Genomic DNA, 19,846 nt, shown 5'->3' with positions numbered 1-19,846 from the left:
TAGAATTATTATAAACTGAAGTGCTCTAGAACTACTACAGTTGACAAGGGTTCTAGAATTATTACAACAGACAAATGTTGTACAACTAAAGTCAGTCAGGGTTCTAGAATTACTACAGCTGGTCAAGAATGATAATAATGATTCAGACCTAGTAGAGTTGAATAGGTTTCTAGAATGATCATTACATACCAGTGTTCTAGAATTATTATATATAAGCGAGCAGTTCTAGAACTACCATGCTCAGTCAGTGTTCTAGAAGAATGCACCCTGATATAAATTCTCATAATGACAATGTCATTACTTGTATTTATTAGCATGTATTTATTCAAATATATTTCAGCATTGTGTGAAAGGTTCAGTCCTGGGATCGCCGCTGCAAGTGAACTCGTACAGTAAGTAAGAGAACCCCGGGCTTCGGCGGATCAGAAGATCCGCTGAGTAAACAAACTTAGTTCTCAAAAGGTCCACCGTTTCATCATTCAGACTCCTTAAGGCACACGGTGAGGTGATGTGGTATCAGCTCCCAGTGAAGAACACTTTCAGCGTGTTGTTGTAGATAGTGTTGGCCATCTCTACCGGATCCTCGTTCCTCACTGCTGCCATCACCTCCAGCACCTGGCTGAAAAAGAGACGAGGAGAGTTCTTACACAAGCAGAACCCACATATTGACAACACAAATGTGTATCTCTACTGATACTATATTTACTATTTATTTCTGCTGTCTGTACTGTCTGTAAAGCAGCCTTTGGTTTTAGGGCCATATACTAGATGTAAGGAATAATGCATGCTGCATGCTATGCTACTATTTGACATTAGCATGCTGTTTTATTCCTCTTATATCTCAGCAATTTGCCCATGACAACAACTTTTCATCTACTAAAGAATGACATGTAATACTTCTTATCAATTTATACTCATTGCTTATGCTATAAACAGTCGTTCCCTCTCCTGTCTCTTTTTTCTCTCTCCTGAGTTTATTAAGACTGAAAACGCAGCTTGTCATGTTACGAAAAGACTCTCTAACAGCAGAAGACTTACTTATTACTACAAAGCACTCACACTGGAGACTCCTATAAATGTTAAATAAACGTGGCCTCATCTTATAAATGATTATACATATTTCTTTCTGAAATAACAACACATATTTAATATGTCCAGTATTAGAGTTCTCTCAAGGCAGATTAAGCCTGGCCTTACACTGTGGTCTTAGACTTGATATCTCAATCCCAGGTCTAAACAAACCTAAACCTATAAATGTTTGTTGTCTATCAGGACACAGTGTTGTTTTGTTGCTGCGGTGATGTCCGAGTGACTTACATGATGTGACAGGGTTCATTCCTATCCTTCAGACAGTGTCCTGCCTCCCACTTCTTCTTGGTGGGGAACGTTGTTTTAATGAACTTGGATCCTGCATGAGTGTTTTTGATGCCACACCATGGAGCATCTGGAAGGACGGAAACAGAAAGAAAGAGAGAGAGAGAGAAAAGGAGAGAGAGAGAGAGAGAGAGAGAGAGAGAGAGAGAGAGAGAGAGAGAGAGAAATCACACTATGTTTACCTAGGGAAGCTCTGGTACTTTGAAAACTAATGCAAATCCAGTGTTCCCTGTATCCTGGTTGAGTAGGAATGGTGAGCATGATCAATAAAACTCCACTCACAATCAGTTTAACACACAGAATACATTTCCTGTGACATGAATCTACACTGAAATGTGTGTGCTGTGTCTCATGTTTATATGCTGGCAAGCAGATGACACAGAGGTGAGGGGGTCAATACTTTTTCTCATACCGAAAATATAGATAATGTTGAGCACTAACTTTTCAAATTCTGGCTCAACAACACTGTTCTAGAATTATTACAGCAGACCAGTGTTCTAGATCGACTACAGCCGATCAGTGTTCTAGAATTAATACAGCAGACCAGACCAGTGTTCTAGATCGACTACAGCCGATTAGTGTTCTAGAATTAATACAGCAGACCAGTGTTCTAGATCGACTACAGCCGATCAGTGTTCTAGAATTAATACAGCAGACCAGACCAGTGTTCTAGATCGACTACAGCCGATCAGTGTTCTAGAATTAATACAGCAGACCAGACCAGTGTTCTAGATCGACTATAGCCGATCAGTGTTCTAGAATTATTACAGCAGACCAGACCAGTGTTCTAGATCTACTACAGCCGATCAGGGTTCTAGAATTAATACAGCAGTCCAGACCAGTGTTCTAGATCGACTACAGCCGATCAGGGTTCTAGAATTAATACAGCAGACCAGACCTGTGTTCTAGATCTACTACAGTCGATCAGGGTTCTAGAATTAATACAGCAGACCAGACCAGTGTTCTAGATCGACTACAGCCGATCAGAGTTCTAGAATTAATACAGCAGACCAGACCAGTGTTCTAGAACGACTACAGCCGATCAGGGTTCTAGAATTATTACAGCAGACCAGTGTTCTAGATCTACTACAATCGATCAGGGTTCTAGAATTAATACAGCAGACCAGACCAGTGTTCTAGATCTACTACAGCCGATCAGGGTTCTAGAATTAATACAGCAGACCAGACCAGTGTTCTAGATCTACTACAGCCGATCAGGGTTCTAGAATTATTACAGAAGACCAGACCAGTGTTGTAGATCTACTACAGCCGATCAGGGTTCTAGAATTAATACAGCAGACCAGACCAGTGTTCTAGATCTACTACAGTCGATCAGTGCTTTAGGTTTATTATAATCATCCAAGCTTCTAGAACTACAACAGCTGACCAATGTTCAAACAGTGAGTCAAACAGTGTTCTAGAACTTTTACAACCTCCTAGTATTCTAGAACTACTTCAGCTGTTCAGTGATTTATCGTCATAATTGTTTAGTGTGTTTTCGCAGTAACAGTGTTCGGGAATGATTATAACTGATCAGGGTTCTAGAACTACTTCGTTTGGTTCAATAAAAAGCACAACAATAAAAAGAGCATTTTTCCCCCCTTTTTTATGCTGAATTGTAAACAATGTTCCACGTTATGTACATAGGGCACTAGATAGAGTGGACAACTCTATGATGTTATATCCAGCGTAATCAATCTGTCAGTTCAATCAATTTAATCAATCGATGGTCTAAAGGTTTTCAAGCTCTACCTGCGTGTCTCGGCTCCGTCGACGTGGTACTAAGGCACAAAAGAGAACCGATTTCACTACAGGAATTTTTTTTTAAATTCTTTGACACACATCGGCCTTTCATGAAAAAAAATGAGGTTTATTCAATAAAAACAGGCTAAAACGGCTGATCCTGAGAATTTACACCCTGGAGCTGTCTTCCATGTTTCTCACCGGGTTCTGAATCATGTATGTTTATGTATCATAGTGCAGTTTTTACCGCTTCGGAAGTGCTGACGGATTTGTGCTGAGCGAGAAAACTTTACAAAACACACTCAGTTCCTGTTTAGTGTAGTTTAGTCAAACCTGTCTCGATCATGAGCCTCTCCGTGGGGATCGATTTCATGGCCTCGAGATTCGCCTCCGTCTTCAAAGAGCTGGAATCAGACGGAAAGAACGGGAGGGATTACTGTGTTTTGCATTGACACGCGGACGTTACACGTGAAGCGACACTCACGCACCCACCAGCCGTTAATGCCGATATAAAGGTCCAGGTCCGTCAGAGCAGCGGCGTCCTCTTTGGTCCCGTCGAAGGAGTGAACCTACAAAACAGACAGCGAGTTCAAGCGAATCGATTCGAGCGGAAAGCAACCGTTCCGATGAGGTGAATGACATGATGTGCAGATGTAACTGATCGCATACTCGTGTTTGTCTCAGGAACATTCTTCGTGCTTAAACGGTTCGTACAACTCCTGTTTCGGAGCGTCCGTGTTCAGCATTGAATTTATTAGTGAGGTCGCACTCCGTAGTACGGGTTAATGACTCGTATGAAAGTAGACACTCAGGGCTCAGGGTTAAAATTCGATTGTGCCAGTTGTATACGGTGTTTTATGATCGCAAAAGCTTTAGTTGTGCAGTGAATTGTTTGCCCAGCAGGGGGCTCACACTCCTCCCCACCTCTTTTTTTCCCCCCATTGCCCTGCTCACCAGTGTCATACCACTGCAAACCAGCAACTCCTTTTCCCAGAATGCAACACAAACTACAAACATGGCCGTCAACAACTACACTTCCCAAAAACACACACACATGCCACTTTCACCATCCCCAGAGTTCTACTCATGGACACCTGTTTCCAATCTACTCATTTTAAGAGACTCTCATTCAGTGTCTCTGTCTATACCAAGCCTTGGTACCGTGTCTGTTTACTCTGTGTTTTTAAAAATTTTTTTGTCTTTGCTTATGTTTACGACCTCGCGTCTTTGCCCTGCCCTGTTTGTCCTGTTTGCCTGATCGCCTGACCTCTGCCTGTTTGTGATTATTGACTTCTGCCGTATCCTTTGGACTTGTTGTTGTTGTTTTGTTAAACTCCCATACCTCCACATGCTTCCTTTTCTGCGCCTCCATTTCGTGACGACCAGCAGCTAAACACAGAGTCACGATACTCTACACACAGAAACCCAACAGCGTCCTGACTAACCTTAGAACAGACTCGCAGCGATAAAACAATTCATTCCTTCAACACAGGTTAAAAATGTCCGATACGTCGATCACCGTTCCGCCGGCGCTGCACTGCTAGAAAGGGTTTAAAAAAAATAAAAAATACAGCATACAGATCACATAGTGTTCGGTGGTGGCTAGTTATGATATTTAGACATGAGGTTGAAATCTAGTCTTATAACGTTCTTACTGATGGTGTAATAAGAATGACGTGAGGTTAATTATTACACAGATTAGCAGATACATCCACGACGTCTAGTGGCCGTGTTCATGCTGCGTTTCCTCCGAATACCAAACGGAAAAGCTATAACGTTCATAAAAATAAAAAAGTAACCCAACATCTACACGTTCTGTGTAATCTGTATGACGTGTGAATGTTTTTCGCTCTGTGACCCTAACCCTTTTGTCCATTTTGATAGATAACAGTGTATCATACGCTGTCAGAAACCACATCAACACTTCTCGTTCAAAGCCGACACGAGATTGCGTGATTTTTGATACGCTGTTATGCTAAACTGGAGACTCCAAGCTAAACGTTTGGCATAAAATGGAACACTGTACGCGTTTTTTTTTTTTTGTAATAAGAATGAAGAATGTAAATATTACACTCACCACCCCTCCAACACATCTGTCACGGTTTCTTTTCATAATGTCTAAACACAATACAGAAACACTCATCACAATAAATACACCCTCGGTTCGGGAAAATCTGGCGTGGTTAAGTTCTGTCTCGCTTTTTTTTAACCACATGGGAAGGTACAAGCATTAAAAACCTACCCAGGAATTCGTGGTGCGAGTTTCTGCAGTGCAGGAACATGGGCAGTTGGGTTTCTTCTGCCAGATCAAACTGCTTCTCAAAGTACCTGCGTGTGAGGAAACGTCAATCAGGAATGGAAGTTTCACCACACGTACATTCTGCAGGGAAGTTATCGGTAAAAAGGGAAACAGTACGTGGCAGGGAGTGACATCACTCACTTGAGCTGGGTCTCTTTTGGACAGAATTCCAGACGGTCAAAATCTGAAATATGCAACAACAAAAAAATGTTTTTATAAATATGTTGGATGGTTTGCATTAATGTCCCAGGCATTTAAACCAGACACTACTGTATTCGTATTATTCTTGTGTAGTTGTTTAGTGTTTGTCCCATTAGTGTCGCCGTAGTTCAGTTTTGTTTTTCTGAACTGTGGGTGATACCACTGATGTTTGTGATAATAAGACTAGTATCCCAATACCGATACTTTAAATCAGTGGTTTTCAAAGTGGGGGCCACCAGGGGGCGCCCAGGGGGCCTCAACAATTTGGTGTGCCCATCCCTCCCACTAGTACGTTTTCTCTTTCTCACTCTCAGACAACCACTCACACACACACACACACACACACACACACACATACACACAATCAATTCCTAATGTAATGTAATGTAAAGTAAAGATGTAAGATGTAATTATTAATAAAAAAAGGGGGATATATTCAGAAGTCTGTATTTTTAATTGGTTTTAAAGACATCTTGCAAAAGGGGGGACTCGGCCAAAGGTTAATGCCATTTGGGGGGCCTTGCCCTGGAAAAGTTTGGGAACCCCTGCCTTAAATAACGTTCTTGCTTATATAGAAAAGGGCAATATGCCATTTCGACAAGATGAAATATATATATATATATATATATATATATATATATATATATATATATATATATATAGAGAGAGAGAGAGAGAGAGAGAGAGAGAGAGAGAGAGAGAGAGAGCAAATGTGCAAATGTTTTGGCCACATGCAAAGAAATGCTGTAGAGCAAAGGTGCCTTCAAATATAATGAAATGAAATGTTTCTCCATTAAAAAATACTATAAAGAGCAGTAAACAGTATAAAAGAAACAAGGCAATATTTGGTGTCTCGGGTAGAATTTGTGCAGTTTTATAAAGAAATGAGCTGTAAGTGTTATTGAGCACCTTGCAGAACCAGACACAGTTCTTCTGGAGAGGTCTGCAGCGAAACCCAGCAGTCTTCATTCTGTTTTTTTTTGTCTGAAAAGCGTCTCTTACCGCATAATATACTGCTTTCTATACTAACATACAAACATTTTTCTGTAACATTTAATTTCATGCTGGAAAACTAATGTTTGGGAATCCAAAAGGTTTTTTGTACTGACTCGATAATGTAGAAATCATCAAATAAAAAATCTATAACAAAGTTTGTACTGAAAAAAAAAAAACAAAAAACAGTAGGGTGGCTAAAACTTCTGCACAGTACTGTGTATCAAGAATGCTATGTAAAATTTAAGACTGTTCTCTCTGTATACACTTATGCGATATACACTTACACGACATGCTCACATTGCATTTACACATCATTTATATCATTATGCAAAATTAGTTCACAGTAGTGTTCGTGCCTGTTTGTCTGGATTTCTGTGATAGTTATAAACCAGAATGATGAGTGTGTGTGTGTGTGTGTGTGTGTGTGTGTGTGTGTTACCCAGTCCACACTCCCCAACAGCCACCACCTTCCCTCTGTTACTTATGGCCAGCTCTCTGAGTGCTGAGAAATACTGCTCTGCCCCCTGCTGGTCAAACTCAGCACAGCGAGTCGGGTGGCAACCTACAGTACTGAAGAACTCCTCTGGAGGGAGGGAGAGAGAGAGAGAGAGAGAGAGAAACAGGAACATCATTATAATAATATTAACAACAGCAACAACAATAATTATTATTATTAATTAAATTAATTTTATTGCAAGGGGTCACAGAGTTGCAACGAATTGTGAGCAAAATAAATAAAAAATAAACAGCAAAATGACACATGACAAACATTAATCAGAGGTCAAGTGTACACGAATCATAATAAATAACGGTAAAGAAAAATGGACAAAAAAAAAACGTAAACAACCGAATCAGAATCTCTTTATTTTGCCAAGTACGTTACACGCACACGAGGGATTTGTCTTGATGTGTGCACACATGTATGACCGGGAACATACTAAACAGATCCTCAACAAATACTTAAGAAATCAGACATTTAACTACAGGAAATGTTTAAATAAAAACAGAATAAAAGATTCAATATAAAGAAAGCAATTGTGAAAATTTCTACCTAATGTAAATTACAGCCGAGCCTATTTCTGCTTAAGGTGTAATATTTGTATATTAGGTACAATATTTATATATGAGAATGGTAATGGTGTTGTGTTGTCTGAGACGTGTGTTGAATGTTTCATATTGTGGCCAAACACCAAGAACAATTCCTAATAAATGTAGACGTATCCAGTGAATAAAATGGTTCTGATTGTGATTTACAGCGTGTGTTGTTCCTCACCTCGGCTGTGTGCTAGCTTCAGAGCCTCTCTGCTGTCCTCCAGATTTCCACCAGTGATCATAAACTGAAACAAACACGACAGGACCTCAGTATGGAAGTTTCAGGAACATTTATATCACATGTTGAATTCCTGAAACCTGATTGGTCAGAAGGTGTCGATTAACTTTAGCCCTGACGTTAGTTCCGGCTGTAATTCAAATCGCAGGTTTGTATTCATGCTCTCGTTCTAATATGTTATTGTTTCTATAGTAACAGCTCATTCAGATGGACTTGTGTGGTGCACACAATTAAATGTAGCTATAAACAGATGAGAATTATGATGTGTCACTCTTTCATAAATCAGAAATCTTAATGGTCGCCAAAATTGCTGTGGTATCAGAGGAATAAAACATTTCAGGATGTCCTGCTATTGTCGTTGATTGCAGTGTTTAATCCCTTACATATGACACACAGAGGAGGCCAGTAGTAGTAAAGATGTCAGGAATCATACCTTCTGAACCCCAACGCTCAGAGCTCTTTCGACAATTTGGGCAAAATCATCTAGAGGAAAAGAAATAACAGAGACGTTAGACCTCACGAAGTGACTGATAACGACTCTGAAGTTCAGCTTGTCGATGTGTTGCTTATTATTACCTTGATGTTTTTGGTTTCCTCTGTATAGTCCCCTAAACATGGGGTCAGTGAGGTTAATACCGATATCTGTAGACAGAAAGAGACCAGATGGCATTAATGTGCAGGTTGTAAATGCGCAGTTTGAAGCTAAAGCTCTTCAACTCTCGATTGTGTGCACTTTTATATATATTTAAACAATTTTTAAAAAAACAAAAAAAACAACAACAAAAACCACAGTGTGTCAGGACAGTTTAGATCCAAATCATGAAGAAGTTCATAATCAGACATCAGCTGGATCAGGTGTGTTGATTTAGCGGAAAAATGTTCAAGCCGATTTTAAGAGCTATACTGTAATATATTGATGAATAGAGACAGACATACAGACAGATAGAAAGACAGACATACAGACAGATAGACAGGCAGGTGGAGAAACAGACAGACAGATAGGTGGACAGACAGACAGGCGGACAGACAGACAGACGGACAGGCAGACGGACGGACAGACAGGCAGGCGGACAGACACTTTATTGACCCTGAGTGAAATTGCAGAATTACAAAAGTGGTAAAAACAACATTTGCAGATAAACATAAATAAAATAAAGAAGCATAGTGCAAAAAATAAGGTCTAATCAAAATCTATTAAGGAGAAGAAGGAGCTTATCTCTATACAAAAAATGAATGTAAACAAACTCTGTAAAGAATACACTTAGATTTTGCCACTTACAATGTGTCTGAAAAATGAAATAATTCTACTACTACTACTACTTCTCCTAAACTACAACTACTACTCCTACAACACAACCTACTCCAACTATTACTACTCCTACCACCCCCACCAACAACAACAACCAGAACACCAACACCACCAAGAAGAAGAAGAAGAAGAACAACAACAACAACAACAAAACCACCACTACCAACACCACCACCAACAACACCAGCAAAAGCAACACCACCACCACAAAACAACAAAACCACCACCACGACAAACTACAACACCAACACCACCAATAACAACACCAGCAAAAGCAACACCACCACCATCACGGAAAACAACAACAACAACAGCAGCAGCAACACAGTTTATGAAATCTAATAATGCAGTGCAGTAGATTAGGGCTGAATCCACTCCCTACTTACTATACAGTTTATAATGTAACATGAAATAATGCTTTTACACACAGCTGAATGTATAAAAATGCAGTGTGAACTTTACAGGACATCCCTGACCTGACTACACCACGATTCACAGCAACACTTTAATGTGTACACTGCATTAATTTACACGATACTTCACATGTTTTTCTAACCACCACTGTTTTATTTATTTATTTAGTTATTTATTATGCTAGTGTTTATACTGTATTATTCTTACTTTTATGCCACATTGTTATTTAGTTTCAATGTTGCATAATATTTTGCACGAATACTTAAGCTGAAAACCACAGATATACCCTAGAAAACAATGCATGGCAATAATAATAATAATAATAATAATAATAATAATAATAATAATAATAATGGACATGTGCAGTATATTTTCATGTGTTGAATGAATGAGAATGAACGCAGCTACTCACTCTTTAGTTTATTCTCTAATAAAGCTGAAAATGTAATCAAGCTCATTGCAGGATAAAGGATCAGATTAATTATTTTATGCTTACCTATGAATTTAAAGTTGGCCATGCTGAATTTGGCAGTGAAGCGACAAACTCTGTATGCGAGATTTACCATTACCAAACCTGTATCTACCGTAATAACAAAAATATACGTGTATGCTCTTATATCTATGGCATATTTTCAACAAGATTACATAAAATTAAAATATATTATGGAATATATTCAGATTTTCTAAACACTTAAAGTCTGCCCTCATTATTTTTGCGTTGTTATAATAGATTTAATCAAACAAACAAACATTCATATGTGCATATATTGCCGTTACTACGCCACAACGATCTTGGTTAGACCTTAAACAGCTTATTATTTTAAATATAGTGCACTACATAGGGTGTGAGAAGCAGGATTACATGCTCATCATAGTGCACTAGTAAAGAACGCATAGAAACATTTGTTATTCAGCCTGTTGCCACGACCCGGTCTTACTGCGCATGTGCAGTGCCGGGGAGACATTACTACGCCTGCGCATTATAGCTCGGAATGATGAGAGGAGAAGGAGGTGGGGGAGCGAGGTGAGCTAGAAAATGGCGGCGTTCCTGACCCACCAGCAGAAAGTCTTACGGCTTTACAAAAAATCTCTGAGGCACATCGAGTCGTGGTGCGTCTTCAGGTACTGTTCGGATGCTTTAATTTATTTGATTTATTAATTAAAAAAATGTTTATATGTTTTTAGTTTGAATTGTGGCCGCTGCTTAACCACTGGGACGTTCAGGTCATTCAGGAGGCTAATGCTAACGGTAAAAACACCGATTATCTGCAAAATTAAATAATAGTAAATGCAAGGTGTGTTTCCTATTAATATGTGTGTAAAAATTATAACTTGTTCATTCATTTAATTGTTTTTTTAGACGCTGAATATGAGTTTTATCACCTGAAGCGACTCAATGTCAGGCCAGCGATATAGACAAAAACATCACATCTGCGATACGATATGCGCGATATCAAGTTGTTCGATATTATTATTATTATTATTATTATTATTATTATTATTATTATTATTATTATTTTTTTTTTTCTGAAGTAAAAATATATTTAAGAAAAAAAATTTCACAACGCACCAGCGAAATAACAGTACCATAAATATAAGACCACAGATATTCATACATATATTTAAAAAATTATAATAATCCAAAACTCCAATCAGCTGCTTGTTACTTTGATTGATAAGAAATAAGACACTTGGGGTAATGCTGTTATAGGAAAATAATCAACGACAAGTGGTGTGATGAATCTGAGCTACTGTTCCCACACTGTAAGCTGCTTATTTCCCAATTACAAGAAGTCCTGAGGTGTTTTTATCCCGTTGGGATTATTTGTTTAGTTCTGGATTCTGATCAGACAGTAAGACAACACTGTCAGACAGTGTTGATGTTATTCTTCTATGACAGCAGCTCTGCCTGTAGTGCAGCTACCAGAATGCACGTTGTACGCGATACTTTATCATTTCTATAGTAACACCGTACGCATGGACTCGTATGATGGACGTGTCACTTCTAAAGATCTGCGTGAGATGAAACGGTGTTTATTTAACGTGGTTTACGGAAGGAGTCTCCAGTGTCAGTGCTTTGTAGCAGTCAGAGGTAAAGCTGGGAGTTGAAGTTTTTCCGCCGCGTGAAAGTCTTCACCACAATTTTTCTTATTAACGCTAAGGTAGTGACGAAACGTCCGTTCGTAGCTGCTGGAATGTTCGTGAGAACCTGGTGTGTTTCGTGGACATACCGCAGCATTAAATGTAACAGTAAACGGATAAAAAGTACAACGTGGTGTTTGGTAATAAATAAAAACAAACCTCGCCAAACACTGCTGTGGAATGAGAGTAATAATACAGTTTGTGATGTGCCGTTTATGGAAAAGTATCATACTAACGGTCTCGTTATGTGATATCAGAAGAAGAAGAATCTCTGAACATCTCTAACACTCAGGAAAGGTTGTAGAAGCATATTTTCACTCGAGCAGCTCAGTGTGTTCAGACCCGGCGGTGTTTTCTTGTCGTTTCAGAGATAAGTACCGCTTCTACGCCTGCGTGCTGAGGGCTCGCTTTGACGAGCATAAGGATGAGAAGGACATGGTGAAGGCCTCCAAGCTGCTGAAAGCTGCAGAGGAGGAGTTCTGGGTGAATCAGCATCCTCAGCCCTACCTGTTCCCCGACTCCCCCGGGGGAACCTCATACGAGAGATACGAGTGCTACAAGGTAGGGTCGGCTTCTGAGCACGTCTCTGTCTCCTGTGTCGATCACAGCGGTACTAGCTAATCGCTGGGTGTCTGCGAGCTCGTGTATGTGGAAGGGGGCGGATAGCGCTTTCCTGAGTGTGTTACGCCGCGCTGTGAGCATGAGAAACTCGCATCGTCCTTGAAAACTAGAGGTTGATCGGTTATAGGCAAAAATCCACAAAGATAGTTTTTTCCCTGTTGCAGAGCGGCTGAGGAGAACGACAGCGGCCTCTAGAGGCGAAATAAAACCCATCACTGACTAGTTTTGCTGTTATTTGAAGTGCCATTTATTGTTTTATTTTCTTTAAATTCATTTTGGATGTCTCTATTTTTGTTATTTGGAGTGTTACTTTTTGGTTCAGTTTGGATGTATATTTCTTATTTACTTTAATACTTATTTAATTTTAAAAAGTACAGTACATTTTCACAGTGCATTCAGTACTGTTCAGTTTTGTAATAAAGTTCAGCAGTATTTTGCTGTTACACTTTCATTCAGTATCGGTTGATTAATCGGTTATCAGCAGGTAGGTACCGGTGGTTATGGGTGAAATCCACTATCGCTCCACCTCTAGTTAAAACAAATCCATGCTTAACCAGTCTTTCAGTCCTGGAATTTCATTTCCTCAGCGTTCTTAGAGGCTTCGTTCTCGGCACGTGATTAACGTCTGATTGATTTGTACTTTTCGTACCTGCTTGTTCCGCTTTAGTTCTCGTGTCTGACGCACAGTTTATGATTTTTTGTTGTTGTTGTTTTCAGGTTCCCGAATGGGTTCTGGATCACTGGCATCCCTCTGAGAAGGCCGAGTTCCCTGATTACTTCTCCAAGAGAGAGCAGTGGAAGAAGCTGCGAGCTCTGAGCTGGGAGAAGGAGGTGTGTATCGTTTTTCGTTTGAATGTTTCAGAAACCGTGATGAGCGATTGGTATAATTGAACATAACGGACGTGAAGTGCTGTGTCTTTTATTAATGCTGTATTAAAGCTGATGAATGTTTACATCTCATTGGATAAACGTTTTTAAAGCGAAAGTCCAGACTCCTCCACCCCCCTCCCTTTTTTTCCACCAAGGTATTATTATTATTATTATTATTATTATATGATAAATAAAATCTGTTATAGATAGGTACATTGATATAGATTTTTTTTTAATTACTTTTCATAACTTATGATAAAAAAAAACACGACTTTTATAAAACTATATAACGGACAGGTATTGACCATGAATTATTAAAGATGTTTCTGAACACTATAGCTACTCTGAACAAGAGAACTAGGCTGTAATAACGTGGACTATTTTACAAGTAAAACATGTTGCATTCCATTCGTCTTGCGTTCTAAAAACATTCTCATAAGAATGATGAAATTGGGAGAAAGGGCGCGTCTCGTTATCCATGACGTTGTTAAATCCCCGGCTCTCGGCCCCTCACTGAACAAAACAGACGCAGAGAGAGGGGAGAGTGCGTTGGGAAAGCGAGACCTCGCACTTGCAGGACGGTACTGGTGATATTTGGAAAGTTGCTAAGGTTTGTCCAAAAAGTTGCTAGAATTGTCACTAGGTGCTTTTTTTTTTGGTTGAGAACCACTGTGCTACACAAAAAGGTCTAAATGAGTTAAAGGAGAAAGTCAGGAATCTGCAGTCTAGTGTAGGGATTTTAGAAGGGTGGTATCGTCTGGTAGCCCCTCCCCTTTTCCGTTACGGAAGCAAAGCTGTGAGTGTTGAGTGCACGACGTGTCCAACATTCCGAGACTATGCACTAGATGCACCGAGACTAACGAACATTACTGCCGTTTTTAAAAGCAAGTAAAAAGTCATTCATCTATCTATCTATCTATCTATCTACATTTCAGATTTCAAAACGTTCTGCTTTTTTTTTTTTTTTTTTAGCAAAAGTGTTTTTGCTCTCGTCTCACATTACTTCACTCATAACAATAACATCCATGCAGTGCAGGCTATTAATTATTATTGAAGGCTGATGTGTTGAGCTGTAACGTGTGTGTGTGTGTGTGTTTGGGCCACAGGTGAAGCAGCTGCAGGAGGAGACTCCAGCCGATGGCCCCAGGTCCGAGGCTCTTCCTCCGGCCCGCAAGGAGGGTGATCTCCCCCCACTGTGGTGGCAGTTTGTGACCCGGCCCAGAGAGAGGCCCATGTGAGAGGCCTGTGTGAGACACCCCACATTACAAAGCGCACACACACACCTTTGCCTCCACGGTCCTCCCACCTGCATGCACTCTGACACGTTAGTGTTTAAGGTTTAAAGGAACGGCTTGACCCGACATGCTAACGTACGAACTAACTGGTAAACATTTAGTCAAGTTTGAGTCAGGATCAGTTGTGTCTGAGTGTAATTGTAGACTGTACAGACATGTAAAGCACCCAGTGTGCATAAGATTCAAATAAATAAATCTGTCAATCAAATCAAATGTTTTTGTTCTTACTTAAAAACCGAAGCTGTCTGTTTTGATCCCCACGGATTTGGAATGGGATGTTCAGGTGCCCAGGTGTCCACATACCTTCAGCTTTATAGTGCATACACTACAGGCTGTGGGCAAAAGTTTGTGGACACTTCACCATTTAAAACTTTACTTGGCTGTCTTTTTAAAAAAAATTTTATTTAATGGAATATTAATTCAATTATTTGTTTTAATTGGATAAAAAAAAAATTGGCTCGACCTTTTAAAGTATGTTTCTCGCACACAGCGACAAAGCGATGGGATTTCCAACGGCAGAGCTGGTGACATGAAGTGTATACACACTGGTGAATTTTACATACAGACGCTTTCCCTCCAAAACGTTTCATTTTAGCTGCAAGAAAACCGGTTTGCTGTCAAAACGTTACCATGGCAACCCGTATTAGGTACGTGCAGCGATTAAACTCGCTGTGAACGCACCTTGATTCGGATTTTCTTTAAAAAAAATAAAAATAAAATTTCCCCCCAAACATTTCATTATCAGGTCGATGGACTCTATGGAAATGAAGTGTTTTAAATAAAAACACGATTCCAGATGAGTGTTTGACACGTGAGCGTTAATAGTTTATTAGCTAAAACAGCAGTTGGACACGTGAAACAACCTCCTGAAGCAAAACTGCAGTTCTAAATCCCGTCCTCGCGCGCTAATCCTTACATTCATAAACGTGAGCCACTTATGTCACGGTATACTGACCGAGCAGCTACATTACAATATCTCTGTATAGTCATTTACACACACACACACACACACACACACACAGCATCAGCATCATATGCGTAAGGCATCAGCTAAAGTAGAACATTCTAGACCCCTTTGTGCCTGAGCATCACTCAGGCCTAAAATTATACAGCAGAGAGCACACTGAGCGTTTATTACACACGTGGCAGAGAGGAAACGACGACTCGGACCCGGAGATTCGAGGTTTATACTTTTACATTCAGAGAAATATTTCAACCGGGAATGAAACGTACACAATTTTTCCACACGTACTTGATCAGACAAGACGTGTCCTGGGTCTGACGTTTGCTTAACGAAAGAAGTAAAGAAAGAGAAAAGGCGAAGGAAGATTACAGCCTCCAGTTCAGGGTCGTGCGGACTTGCTGCAACAAGCTGGCTCGGGTAAGGGGCGTGGCCTAAAGTATGAGCGTTGTATCACTTTAATACAGACTTACTCTGTGAATTAGTAATACTGCTACCATACAAACGGAAACCGGATACGGTTCGCATGCGGCTAAACCGGTGACTGGACCGACGTCGTCGTTAACTCGGTGGGAAACTAAAGCAGAAATGTCTTGTCTGATTAAATACATTTAGCATGAATTGTTTTTTAATTTTTTTCCAGCCAAAATACTTGTCTTTGACTTGTACTTGCAATGCTATTAAAGATACAATACATGTAAAGAACTGAGAAGTCAATACATCAAGACCGGACCACGGCAAGAACATCTTATTAAAAACAAAAACAAACAAACAAAAAAACCCACTCTTCGCTGCTATTTCTACACCCAAAGATCTTCTGATGATTGGAGTTTGGAGCTCATGGCACGTGACACACTATGGTTTGTTCACTGTGTTTTTCCTTCGCTTCCAGATGTGCAATTTCACACCACATCTACAAAATGGAGTGCAGAGACCGCACCCTGATATTAACCAGCACGCGCACAGAGATCGAGAGAGAGGAGACGTGGGTCACTGAACAGACCTTGTGTTACTGTGCAGCAGCCGTCGTGATGAATCTGACACACACGCACACGCTATGATTCACCCGTGATTACAGGTTTGGGGATTAGCTTTGTCTTTTCACCGAGTTTAGTATTTTCTAGCTCGATACAGCTAATAAGATGGATGTTTACGAGAGCCGGTCGCACTGCGGATTCGGAGATGTTAGACGTTTGGTGTTTGACGTCGTCTCGTGCTTCTTTAGCGTTCCACTTTCCGACCAGGTTTCCTTGTGGTTTTCCTAACGTCAACAGGATTCTGAACGCAGAACCCGAGCGCACCTGCGTTACACATACCGGTGAATTTCACTCGAAGACGAGTTACTTCCAGCGGTCTTCTGTATTAAAGTTTGAGCGCGTTAACACAAACACGCGCTGGACGGCCAAAACTATGTGGACACCTGACCACCTGGTGCACTGTAGAGTTAGAGTTTCCCTTCACTTCCAGCATGACGACGCATGTCCCTGTGCACACAGCGAGCTCTGTGAAGATGTGGTGTGTTAAGGATCGAAAAACTCGAGGGTTCTGCACGGAGCCCTGATCTCGACCCAACTGGAACCGGAGCCTCCTCGACAGCAGAGCCCGACCTCATCCTCACTAGCTGAATGAAATCCCCACAAATCTAGAGGAAAGCCTTCCCAGAAGAGTGCAGCTCATTAGAACAGGAAAGATGGAGTACATCTGGAATGAGATGTTCAACAAGCACATCGACATAACGGTCAGGTGTCCACAAACTTTTGGCCTTGTAGTGCATGTTCAAGTGCTTAAGTAGAGCAGTCCAGATCTGCCTTTTCCAGTTACATCTAGACTTTGTTCTAACGTTTTTGTGTCCTAAACCGCATCGTGTCCGTGTGACATCACTGAGGGACCGGATGTGGTCCTGGTTCGAGATTGCCACGAGACTGACTTGAGACCCCCCTCCCCACCCCCCTATCTTTATCCCAGCACCACGCTATAGCATTCTCAAATCTGATTGGTCCGAAGGTGTCTGACAGCAGTTCCAGGTTTACATCAATGCTCTCCTTCTAATACGTGCTGGTTTCGATAGTGACAGCGTACGCAGGGGACTCGCACGGTGGACGTTCCACGTAGACGGGTTAAAAAGCTGATAGTCGTTACTTGTTTAACATTTATGGAAGGAGTCTCCGGTGTCAGAGCCGCAACGTTACGCGTTTCAGGACTTTGTGGTTTCTCGCTAACGTGACGAGCTGCGTTTTCTGTCTAATAAACTCCAAAAGAGAGAGAGAGCGAGAAATGAAATGAAAGAGAGGCTGGTGAGAGAATGAATGTTTATAGCTGCTGTAACGTAAGTGACGACAGGAATTGATTTGTTTAGTGACGTTCTACAACGTTAAAAAAGTACAATTAGTTCATTAATAAATAAATTAAAAAAAACCCCAAACCCTGTGGTGTAAGAGGAATAAAACACTGAGAGATGCTGGTTAGAAGGATTTGAAATCTGTCCGAGTGTTACGTTACTGAGTGTGTGTGTGTGTGTGTGTGTGTGTGAGAAAGCTTCGTCCGGTTTCTCAGGCCTGGGATTTCAGTGATGATGTCACTCCGGCGTTAAACGGTATCAGGCAGCTGTTTGCTAGACGTGCGAGAGTTGGTTTGGATTTGAAAGCGATAGAGACAGTAGGAAGGCCAGTGAGCACGTTCTGGATTTGCCCCCGCTGCCGCTGCGTGCGCAGGAACGTTCGGGGGTGTCTGTTAAACGCACGTCTCTGACTGTCGACTTCGGGGAGGACGACGTGCTGATGCCAGGCACCGAAGCACGGCTACGACGTGAAAACATGCTCCAGAGTTGAATTTTCCACAGAAGATCCCATGCGTCAGCCGGTGCTCCGGGTTCTGTCTGAGAGAACCGTTTCTGTCCGTTTCCCCCACCCAAAAAAAAAAAAGAAGAAAGAACGAGACGTCTTCAGGAACTGCTGCAGCGTCCGAGGCCTTCAAACCCGACGTAATGTACAAAACTCTCCACGTGTCAAAGTCCAGCGCAGCTCTGATTGCGGTTCTGCCATTCCTGATTCGAGTAAGATAAAAGGAAAAATACAATACGAGGCACAAAGTTTTGGCACCTATAGGAGGATGGGCTGGTAGCAGAGAAAGATCTAGAATATAATCGACAGTGGAACAGAATAATTCTGTATCTGTACAAAGCCACTACATATCATCGTTGTGTAATATGATATAATATTAACATCTCAGCTTTAAATGGTTATGGATATATTGAAACACTGTGAGACGTACGCACTACTTTACCCATCCTACACGTGACAACATTAGCACTGTCGCTAAAAATCACCACTGTTTCAGCTATGTCCGAGTTCTGATTGGTCGAGGAGGCAGAGCTCTTTAATCGAGAACCGGAGCGGATCTATCGTTGGTCGTGGCTTTTTTGAGGCTCACCCCTCGCCGGATAGACGACAGCATGCTGCCCTCGTGCTCGTCAGGCCCCGCCTCGTCCTGATCCGCCGGAGCGTCTGATTGGCTGACGGAGTTAGGTGTTAGCGGTGTGGGTGATGGCGAGGGGACGCTGGCGTTTTCGGCGTCCCCGCTGCAGAGCGTTGCGGGCACGGTGGGTGTCTTAACGGGAATGACGGGGGTTTTGATGGGGATCGGGCCGTGAACGCTCGGCCCGCGCCACAGGCTCGGCTTCGAGGTGGGCGCGCGCCGTATCGTGGCCACGCCCGGTGTGATACTAACCGGCCCACAGGGAGATGGGCGCTTGGCTGGCAAAGTTCTGCGATACGACTGGCTCACGTCCGTGTTCTGCAGAACCGGGGCGGGCCCGTCGCAATCCTGCGACTCTCCGTCTTGCTCTCCGCCCCCTGGCAAGCATTCGTAATCAAATACTGTAGAAAGAAAGAAAGACAGACCGAGGTGTTTTATTTACGAGAGGCATGGATAAACTGTAGTCCAGAATTTAAAAAAAACAAAACAACAAAAGACAAAAACAACACAGCAAGCCATTTCTCTCTTTTTCGTTGACATTTCATTATTCTCACCACTAGATGGCGGAAGTGCAACACCAAACAGTTTGAAATTAGTGAATCCAGAACAGTGAGGTCAACTGGTTCTGCAATCTGAGCTTGAGGATCTGGACTTCATGAAAATGGCACACAGATTAAAGCTGCATTCATTCTCTCTCTCTCTCTCATTCTCATTCTCATTCTCTCTCTCTCTCTCTCTAGGGGCGGGGTTGCACTACAGGCTCACACACACACTCCGTCTGCATATGAGGAATAGATTCAATTTGAAATAAAAAACA

The 19,846-nt window shown here is 41.4% G+C and overlaps 3 protein-coding genes across 6 annotated transcripts in view; 1 reads left to right on the top strand and 2 right to left on the bottom strand.

Moving 5' to 3' along the window:
• Window positions 1-273: 273 nt before the first annotated feature.
• tatdn1 (TatD DNase domain containing 1) lies at window positions 274-10,273 on the bottom strand. 2 transcript variants are annotated; one of them, XR_001814650.3, is made up of 12 exons: window positions 10,163-10,273; window positions 8,520-8,585; window positions 8,377-8,426; window positions 7,887-7,950; window positions 7,053-7,196; window positions 5,558-5,600; window positions 5,360-5,445; window positions 5,195-5,235; window positions 3,606-3,686; window positions 3,451-3,521; window positions 1,318-1,444; window positions 274-619 (listed from the first exon to the last, which is right to left on the bottom strand). XR_001814650.3 is itself a non-coding variant. In XM_017485806.3 (12 exons), the coding sequence occupies exons 1-12, from the start codon at window positions 10,230-10,232 to the stop codon at window positions 517-519; spliced, it is 942 nt and encodes a 313-aa protein (XP_017341295.1). In that variant the 5' UTR covers window positions 10,233-10,272; the 3' UTR covers window positions 274-516. The 2 variants fall into 2 exon arrangements, 1 of the variants encoding a protein (XP_017341295.1); XM_017485806.3 differs by having other exon boundaries at window positions 3,610-3,686; window positions 10,163-10,272.
• A 379-nt stretch (window positions 10,274-10,652) lies between these two features.
• ndufb9 (NADH:ubiquinone oxidoreductase subunit B9) lies at window positions 10,653-14,807 on the top strand. Its single transcript, XM_017485810.3, has 4 exons — window positions 10,653-10,788; window positions 12,177-12,369; window positions 13,147-13,260; window positions 14,406-14,807. Exons 1-4 carry the CDS (start codon window positions 10,703-10,705, stop codon window positions 14,535-14,537), a joined length of 525 nt encoding a protein of 174 aa, XP_017341299.1. The 5' UTR covers window positions 10,653-10,702; the 3' UTR covers window positions 14,538-14,807.
• Window positions 14,808-15,395: 588 nt separating this feature from the next.
• The window catches only part of LOC108275179 (MTSS I-BAR domain containing 1), a 36,724-nt gene continuing 32,273 nt past the window's right edge, over window positions 15,396-19,846 (bottom strand). For all 3 annotated transcript variants that reach the window (XM_053685897.1, XM_053685898.1, XM_053685899.1), the window contains one exon: window positions 15,396-19,430. In XM_053685897.1, the coding sequence (XP_053541872.1) occupies window positions 18,931-19,430 (500 nt within the window). In that variant the 3' untranslated portion in view covers window positions 15,396-18,930. The remainder of the gene's footprint in view (window positions 19,431-19,846) is intronic.

The sequence above is a fragment of the Ictalurus punctatus genome, chromosome 14 (assembly GCF_001660625.3).
Source record: "Ictalurus punctatus breed USDA103 chromosome 14, Coco_2.0, whole genome shotgun sequence".
Lineage (NCBI taxonomy): Eukaryota > Metazoa > Chordata > Actinopteri > Siluriformes > Ictaluridae > Ictalurus > Ictalurus punctatus.
Note: the sequence above shows the minus strand (reverse complement) of the source record. Positions and strands in the feature narration are given on the sequence as shown.